This window comes from Uranotaenia lowii, chromosome 3 (genome assembly GCF_029784155.1).
Source record: "Uranotaenia lowii strain MFRU-FL chromosome 3, ASM2978415v1, whole genome shotgun sequence".
Taxonomy (NCBI): domain Eukaryota; kingdom Metazoa; phylum Arthropoda; class Insecta; order Diptera; family Culicidae; genus Uranotaenia; species Uranotaenia lowii.
The window spans coordinates 349,846,068-349,855,768 of record NC_073693.1 but is presented as its reverse complement, the minus strand read 5'-3'; the positions used below and the strand labels follow the sequence as shown (position 1 = coordinate 349,855,768).

Here is a 9,701-nt window from a genome sequence, read left to right as displayed (position 1 = left end):
GCGAAGAGATGAAAACGAGATTTGCAGAGAGGCGCTTGACTGGAATCCAGATGGGCATCGAAGAAGAGGCAGGCCCAAAAGCTCGTGGCGGCGTAGTCTAGCCGCTGAAATTCGCACAGTTGACGAGAACCTTGGCTGGCAGCAAGTAAAGACGCTGGTTCCGGATCGCCAGCAGCCTATGCGTCGGTCAATCGGCGCCGGACCCTTAGGTAGGTAGGTAGGAATTCGAAACAATTAAAAGACAAATAATGTACTTGAACATTTTATACTTAAAACATTTATTTGGGCGCAAAATAAAAACATCTAATTATGGCTGGTACATAAACGCATTCATGACTTTAATATAAATTTAAACAATTACACAATGCGAAGTGATTGGTACAATTTGGATTTCTTCTAGGAAATACTGACTATAAAAAAAGAACAAACTTTGCTTCGAATCTGAAACACTGATGTGTGCCCTCGTATTGAGCTTTGATTGATCAACTTTCAGTGATTACTTCCGGATCGGAAGTAAAGTTGAAAATCTGGCATTTGTTTCCTTCATCTAGGTACCACTAGTGTGAACCTTTCGTTTTTCAAGACAGACGCTTTCATCGCTTTAATGATTTAGGATATTGTATTTCACAATCTTCTGTTGTAGGTGGATCTTTTCCGCTTGAGAGGGAACTCGATCGCTTAATCTTTGTATGGTGTTATCACAGCCCGTGTGCCCAGGGAGTCCCGTCTCGGAGGCCGCGGTAACTATTTTCTGGTAGAATCGCCGCCGTTCTCGTCACCGGTAATTTCCTCGAATCGTTGTTCCTGCTGAGGAATCCACTTTTGGCGTGCTCTCTCGAATGCTTCGATGATGCACGAACGGAACAACTTCTGGTGCAGCACGTAGGCGCTGACATGACCGGCATCCAGATAGCGAATTTCGGCACCGGGCCAGATTTCCTCCAAGCTGGAGCACCCGTCCCGTGGAATGTAGGCATCGTCTTTGGCGCAAACAGCGATGATCAGTGAGGTATCGTAGGGAACGGAGAAGTTTTTCAGGTGTGTGCATTCGTCCATCATGCCGCGCATGAATTGAAGCGCTTCACGTTCCCACCAGCGAGTTTTGCTGATGTTTATTGGGGTTCGTTTCTCCGTCGGAGGCGAAGTTTCGATTGTGTTCGAACTATTACTGGACCAGGTCACGAATTCCAAAATTTTGCTTCCCAAAGATTTGGATGGTGCCGTTTCCGGTGAACCTTCGGTTTTTACCTCGAGAATCAGATTGTTGCTTTCAGTCTTGTTTTCTTCTTTGTAGTTTTTGAGAGCAAGTTGAATTTTTGCGTTCAACTCGTCGATCTCGGCTTGATCAAGTTCACTCTTGACATCCGAGAGCAGTTTGTTTAAAAGCGGTTCCGAAAGGTTCAGAACGTTTGTTTGGTTGATTTGAATGCGTTTCTGCTCACATTCGGGAGTCGTTTCGCGAATGATCGTCAGGTTGACGTCGTTTTGAGGAACACCGCACACCAGATCGTTGGTATCGGAGATATCCTGCTTGAGTTCTTCCACAGATTGGTTGAAGTTTTGCATGAAATTCCGTCCAGCCTTGAATGCATCATCGACAACGGTTACCATTTTTGAAAGTCTCTCTTTGTAGTTACCATCGGAGAAGTACTGCGTTTCTAGCACGTCCCAGTTGATGGAATGACTCATGACGCCTTCGGTGAAAACAGAAGATGCCGTCGACCAGCTGAGACAAGGAACGAGGACCAACGGTTTGGGCCAGTTTGTAGCGGCCAATGAGGCCATGTGGCCTCCCATCGATAGACCAGTGATTCCGAGAGGACCCAGTCCATTCCGTTCGCACCAGTTCAACAGAACCAACGACTCCAAAACGAGACATCCGCCCATAACGAAAATATCCGATACATTGTGCAAACTGGACGCCCTGGAATTCAATTGAAAATCATTTATTAACAAACTTCTTCTACCGTGTCTATCACATTTTTTACCTTTGATCCTTTGGCTTCCTAGCTCCATAGAAAGGATTTTCTAAAATAATCGCTCCAATATTCGCTTCCTTCAGCAGCGGTTTGACGATGAGATTCCGTCGTTTCCAGAAATACTGCAAAAAAAAAGCAAAAATAAATTTCTGCTCCCTTCAAATGTCTGCCCCCTACTAAGTTTCATACATGATCACCGGTTCCGGCAAGATGGATGCACATCGGCTTGAAGCGTTCGTCCCTCCACTTAAGGGGTAGCACGATCTGGAAGTGCGCATCCTGCACCACATCCGGCACCAGCCCGGGTAGGTAAATTTCCAGCGGGGTTTTAAACTTGCCCGTCAGCAGTTTGCAGTCGGAGGTGACCTCCTCCTTGGTGATCTCGATCGGGTAGTCCGGTGGAACGAGCTTCGAGCAGGCCGCTCGGTTGGAGATGATTTTCCGGAAGTTGAATAGTCTGTAACGGTTTCGAGAATTAGTTGAAAGGTTAAAATGCTATATCTGCTGGGTTCAATGGTGGCTCCAGAGAGCTATGTTGGACAAACGCGTTATCTAACTCTAATCCTGATCCTAATCGTTTCATTTCATCAAGTAATTGTCAATTTAGCGTAGTCGTTGTCTTTTAAACATATTCTTTATATAATTTATGCTATATTTGTGGAAAAGAATTTTCAAAACCATTTTTCTAAGTTTTAGTTTTTGTCTCCAAAAATTTTTTTAGAGTTAGAAGATGAACATTAACTTTTTTCTAATACTTCATATCGTTTAAAAACATTGATGTTTATCTTCTTATTCGTTTTGTTGAAACCACTCCCCATTCTTTTTCTGCGTGCCCAAATCCACGGAAGCACATGATTCTTCTGTCCTTGTAGACTTCAGTTTTAACTTTTGCTCCAGCTTTTATGAGAACTGGAGGCATCTTTAATCCATTCGAAGTAGCCGCATCAAATACCATGACTCTGGTGGGTTGCTTGGTAGTAAACTTAAATTTCACATTTTTTGGAACATCCTAGCAGTGAAACGAGCTTGTAGACGAGACAAGAGAGCCTGGACAAACTCCCTAGCCGAAGAGGGAGAAAGAGTCGCCGCCAATGGAGATATCCGATTACTTTATGACATTTTTCGCCGGCTTAGTAGTGCAAGGACTAATGCAAGAATGCCACTGAAAGACCGAGCAGGTCAATTATTGAACGATCGAACAGATCAGCTTAAACCTGACAGAGTGCGGTAATCAAAGTAATCAAAGTACTCTGCAAAGTGAGCTACCCTCCGACGGCAACAAGCTGGATTCCGATCCGGACGATCATGTGTGGACCACATTACAACGATACGAATAATACTGGAACAAATCAACGAGTTTCAGGACTCTCTTCAACTGGTGTTCATTGATTTCGAAAAAGAAGAGGTCCCAGAGAAACTAGTCCATCTCATCGAAGCACAGTACGAGGCATTTTCGTGCAAAGTCTTGCACGACGGTGTCTTAGCCGAACCAATCCCGGTAACTGCTGGAGTGAGACAAGGATGTATTTTATCACCGCTGCTTTTTCTCATCGTAATGGATGACTGTAGACCGAACCGAGGATTGCCGTGGAATTCTTGGACAATGGAGCAGCTTAACGACCTTGACCTGGAAGACGATATTGTTTTGCTCGCCCAAAGACAACAAGACATGCAGAGCATACTCGACGACCTCACCAAAAGCTCCAAGGCAGCAGGTCTCATAATCAATGTCGGAAAGACCAAGTCGATGGAAATCAATACAGAAAATCGTGGTAGCTGGACCACAGGTTGAGAAAGTGGAGTGCTTTCAGTATCTTGGTAGCCAGATAACGCCTGATGATGGTGCCAAGAAGGACATCGAAACCCGGATCAGAAAAGCACGATTTGCGTTTGCGAGTCTCCGAAACATCTGGCGCTCACGCCAGATCTCTCTTGGAACGAAAATCCGAATCTTCAACTTAAACGTCAAATCCGTATTGTTGTACGAGTGTTGAAACTTGATGCACATATGCGGTGACGACGCGAAAACTGCAAGTATTTGTAAATCGCTGCCTGCGGAATATCATCCGCGCTTAGTGGCCTGGCAATTGGACCTCAAATGAGGAACTACATCACCGGTGTTATCAAAGGGCGCTAGAAATCGATATTTGGGAACGTAAGTGGAGATGGATTGGGCACACGGTGCGAAGAGATGAGAACAAAATTTACAGAGAGGCCCTAGATTGGAATCCAGAAGGACATCGAAGAAGAGGCAGACCCAGAAACTCGTGGCGGTGAAGTCTAGCCGCTGAAATCCGAACTGTCGACGAGAATCTTGACTGGGACCAGGTGAAGACGCTGGCTCCCTCCGGATCGTCAACAGTGGAGGTCTTTTACCACGGCCCTATGCACCGAAGGATCGGCGCGGGAACATTAAGTTTTTTTTTTAATTCATTAACTTAAATTTATTTAAAGCCGTAACATTTACAAGTTTTAATGTGTCGAGAATTCCACTTAAAACTAATATTAAAAATGGGAGTAGGGGAAGGAGAGGGAGGGAAAGGAAAAAGGGGTTATCTTGGTATTTGCTTGCGATTCTGTTGTGCGATAGTACACTGACAACTTCATTCACTGAAGAAGGGTGAGAAGCAACCGGAGGGGAGCTGGAAGAATTTCTTTTGATGAGAACTGTTTCTTCTACTGCTGGTGACGACACGTTCTTCTTCCGAGGCGGAGAAGTGCAATCCGATAATTTATTGGTTTGCTGCGCTGACTGTGGAATTGTTGCTGGCTGTTGATGAACTCTTTTCTGCTGGGTGGTTTGCTGCTGTGGTTTCTTTTCTTCTGGTAGTGTTTTGTGTTGTGGTGTGTACGATTAAGTAAATAGTTTTTGCTGGTTTTGGGTGATTCTTGCGTACGTTGGTAATACGTTATATTTTCGGCTAGTCTTCGGACGGATGAAATCGAAATATTGCTATCGGTGCTATGTTTCAGTATTCCTTCTTCTTTTTTCCATACCGGACAATCCCGAAAAACGGGAGCGTGCGGTCCTTTGCAGTTCTGACAAAACGGTTTTGATGCAAACATTACAAGCTTTTGGATTCTGGCAGCGGCTTTTCGGATGACCATACAGCAAGCAGTTTCTGCAGAGCAACGGTAAAGGGCAATAGGGGCGAGTGCGTACACGGAGGAGACCAAAGTCAATTAACTCTGGTACCACCGACGAGTTTATAGTCATAATCAGTGTGGATGTGTCTACTATTCCTGTCGACGTTTTTTTCGTTATTTTGCGAACCTCAGTAATTCCTTGCGATGCTAGTTCCTTCTTAAGTTCTTCCTCTGACATTCCATCTACTTCGGAGCAACGGATCAAAAATTTGCGAATATTCAATTTCAGGTGGCGTCCAATTTATATTGCTGTTCCATCGAGAAGATGCTTTAAGGTAGGGTTGCCATCCGTCCCACAAAAGCGGGACATGTCTCACTTTTTTGTTGAATGTCCCACTGTCCCGATTTTTCCTTAAAATGTCCTGTTTTTTTTTTTGGAAACTTTTACAAAAACCACTGAGTTACACTGGAAATAAATTACACTTTAGTCTAGATTCCAAATGTTATTGGTTCAACACGGAAATTTTCAAATACGCCTTTTCTCAAAAAAAGCAGCATTTTTCATAGTTTATACAAGACAATACCGATTAACTCCTAAGTTACAGTAAGATTCTGATTAGAAGTTCTTGGAGCACTTCAAACCAATGCAACGTAAAAAACTTAAGTTGCTTCCAAATGCTTATAGATCTTGATTTTTCGACGGAATCTTAATCTTTATCATACACCACCTTTTTCGACTCAATTGTCCAAATATACAATGATGGATGTTTTCTAAAGTTTTCAAATTTTTAAAACAAATTTTAAATAGATTTGATTCTACTCAAAAAAATTTTATTACGCGGCATCAAATCCGTCGTTTACACGCAAAACTTAAAATATTTTCTCTTAAATAACGTGTTAATTTGTGAGAACCGTTGAAACAGTGCTGATGCAAAAATATATAAATAAAAAAATTATAAAAAAACTGAACAAAATCAATTCAAGTAAAAAAACCCTAGAATACTCTCTAATCTCTATGAATAACTTTGGGTGTTAAACGTATAAGTTTTGCTTTACAATTGAGTTTTATAAAGAGTTTCTTGAATGTCCCGCTTTTTCCGCTTGTGTCCCGCTTTTTTTCGTGAAACGTCCCGCTTTTTCTGAAAGTATCTGGCAAGCCTACATTAAGGTGGCAATCTTTCGAACTTGATCTAAACTTCGACTTTTTAGCAGCTACCGTCAACTGGGGCAACATGCAACAATTTTCAACTTCAATAACTTTTAAAAAACTTATGTTCACAGTTAATCGTATCCTTTATGCATCAAAAGTTTTAAGGATGCTGGGACATCAAATTGGCATAGTTAAAAAAATTATTGGTTTCTCCAGTTATTTTTAATTTTCTAAAAACATGCGATTTTCACCATTCTTAGAAAATGGGGTAACTTGCAACAAACTTTGTTTTTAATGAAAATCTAATGAACACGTACGAAAATTCATAATTTTTAAAATATTTGCGATGTCTTAAAGACCATTAAGCATGACAACACCAATTGCAGTAGTTTTTGGGTCTGTAAAAACAAAATTTGACATTTTTTCTTAAATTAAGGATGCTGCATACATTTTGGGGTTAAATAATACTAAGAAAAATAACTATGAATAACTTTGGGTGTTAAAAGTATAAGTTTTGCTTTACAATTGAGTTTTATAAAGAGTTTCTTGAATGTCCCGCTTTTTCCGCTTGTGTCCCGCTTTTTTCTGAAAGTATCTGGCAAGCCTACATTAAGGTAGCAATCTTTCGAACTTGATCTAAACTTCGACTTTTTAGCAGCTATTCTTCTTCTCGAAAAAGGCTCCTTCGATTTTTCCAGCATGTTGTTCTATCGTTCTTCCGAAAACGAATGGATTTTTCGGGAAGCTCGCTCCTCCACGTCCTCTAAGCACAAGGTAATACAATTGTCCATGGATATTTTTGGATCCATCCATTCCGGAACAGTCCGGTTAGGGTTGTCACCCGGTGACGGGCTCATCACCACAACTAATCCACTAATACAAACTACAACAAACAACAAACTAATACAAAATCCACTTATACAAACAAAGCCTTTCAACGCGATGGGAAAGAACAAATCCAACCGATCTCTTCGAAGGCAGAGAAACAACGAAGTAAGTAAGTATTGTATAATGTTGGTCGAATACCACTATTTGGTACATCTCTAGAGAATCACATAGCAAACTTTAAAAGACTGTAATACATTTTTTTATCGCAATACTGCGGAAACTTTTGATTACGTTATCATTGAGCCCTACCCGATTCAAAGCAAGTCCGATTAAACAAGTGAAATCTAGTGGTTAAATGGTGGCTCCAGAGAGCAGGAGGAGTCAGATGTTTTATAGAACGCTAGAAATATTCCCAAGACCTCAATTTTTTTTAAGTTCAATAATCAAAAATAAAGAGTCGAATTTTTAAGAGGTAAACGGATACTGGAGGCAACAATCTGTTCGGTCTCATCCCTTATTAAGTTCTGCAGAATAAATTCACAAGCAAGAGCGTTTAAAGACTTCTCTCAGAATTTTGCTCAGGACATTTCCATAAACGATCTGACATTAATGTTATTTAGAATTTAATGAATTTGACCAAATAAATAAAACATTCCCTAAACTTATTCCCATTTTATTCTTTTTACAATTCAAACAACTGTGTGGTAAGATTTTGAAGATGATTAGAAGGAATTTTAATCTGTCGGACCGTGATTTGGCCAGAAAATTCGGTGCTGTCCATAGTACCGAGAGGAGAATTCGACTCCGGTAAGAAATCAAGTAGTATCGAGCTAGCAAACAGCCAAATCGGACCACAAAACAGAATAGTGTGGCAGAAATCCGTGCTCGGAAGCTATACGACCAGGTGCTGACCAAGTTCGACGGGTGTCTTCTGATGGACGAACAGCTTTGGAAGATTAACGTGCTTCCAACAGATTTTGATGAAATAACACCCTGAAAAGATAGCCCAAAAAAGTGATTGACCATCCTGACTTCATGAAAATAATTTGCCATCAAACATTCAACAAAGAACAAAGTGTGTCACTGTTCAATAAACGGGAGAAATAAAGCATAATTTGCGCATTTTTATCATTTTTGTTATTTTGTGTAATTTTTTGGTTCTAAGCATTTTCTAAATTTGTCGGTTTTATCATTTTCGATTTTTTCGTTATCATTATGTATTGAATTTTTACCTTTTTTATATTATCAATTTTTATTTTTCATTTCTGTATTTTTATTATTTTTATCTAAAATTATGTGTAAACTTGTTCAGTTCGATGAATACGACGCGATGTTTAGTTTAAATTCAATCAAAACAGTATAAAAGCAAAATCTGAATTTGTAATTGTACCTAATAGTTTTTTGTTGATTTATCGTCAGCCCATCAATAAAAAAATCATAGTTAGGCTCAAGGAAACAAAATTTAACATTTAAAGATTAAAGCTATGAGAAATAATTTCAGAACCGCTTCTACAACTTAGTTCTTTCGTAAAATGCTATACGAATTGATAACGTGTTATGCTCAATTCCCATTAAACAATTAAGTTATTGAAACCTTATCAGTGTGTTGAGTAGAACAGTTTATAATTATTAAAAATGCATTGCATGCTAAATAAATAATTCAAATGAAATGGATTTTTTTTTGCCTTGTATCCTCCTATGAAAACAAACAAGATAGCGTCGATTCCGCTCGAACCAGCCTTGGGCTGATTCCATATTGATCGACACACCTCCACCACACTCGCCGAAACGCTTTCGATTGAGGAAGGTGCTGGTTGTTCGTTTCTGGTTCATCCTCGCTTCTGTTTTGAAGCAGCAATTCTAAACAACAATCACTGTCCGTCCGTTTTGTTGCTCTCTGTTTTATAGCCCAAGAGACTAGAGACCTACTACAACAGCACAGCAAAACAACCCTCAAGGACACGCAGAATTGCGTCGCAATTGCAAAAACACACCCCCTACATTCGACTTGCGCTTTCACAGCCACTTAGCCACGGTTTTTTGGTAAACAATTTCTCTTAAGGTGATAAATATTTTACCAACAAACAGGAAAGTCTAGTGTGTTTTGGCTTAGAAAAGGACGTAAACAGCATTTGATTAGATAAGCCAGTACCTAGGTATCTTCTGACTAAAAATAGTTGCTAAGTCAGACGTTTACCGGCAGCTAATTTTTGTAAGATTAACGACCTCATGGATGAGAAGTTCTTGTTTCTATGTGGTAGAACGAAACTCGACTTTGGCGAAAACAGATGGTGAATAATGTCAATTCGTTCCTCTTCCTTCTATTCAAAAACTGTTTGACGATACTTCGTGTCATAGAAAAAAAAATTCAACAAACAAAATCATAAACGTTGTTCAAACCTGAACAGCCTGATAAGCCTTGATTGGGCTGATAATAGGATCCTGTAAACTTTTAAGTATAATCTCAGCAGATTACGTGACACATTTATTGCTGACGAAGGTGCAAATTTAAACTAGAGCACTCGTCGCGAGTACAAAGCACTCGGATCCGGTTTTCTTTGTGTTCCGTTTCCAGAGGCAAACAACATACCTTTCGAGATTTTCTGGTTTGCCCCAGCCTTTGGTGAAGAACTTTGTCAACAGCAGGGATCGGTACA

The 9,701-nt window shown here is 40.3% G+C and overlaps 1 protein-coding gene across 1 annotated transcript in view; it reads right to left on the bottom strand.

The window, feature by feature from the left end:
* Positions 1 to 251: 251 nt before the first annotated feature.
* The window catches only part of LOC129753941 (protein ABHD18-like), a 22,196-nt gene continuing 12,746 nt past the window's right edge, over positions 252 to 9,701 (bottom strand). Inside the window, exons 2-5 of the mRNA XM_055749792.1 lie at positions 9,635 to 9,700; positions 2,169 to 2,436; positions 1,989 to 2,101; positions 252 to 1,924 (exon numbers count right to left, since the gene is read on the bottom strand). Coding sequence (XP_055605767.1) covers positions 745 to 1,924; positions 1,989 to 2,101; positions 2,169 to 2,436; positions 9,635 to 9,700 — 1,627 coding nt within the window. The 3' untranslated portion in view covers positions 252 to 744. The remainder of the gene's footprint in view (positions 1,925 to 1,988; positions 2,102 to 2,168; positions 2,437 to 9,634; position 9,701) is intronic.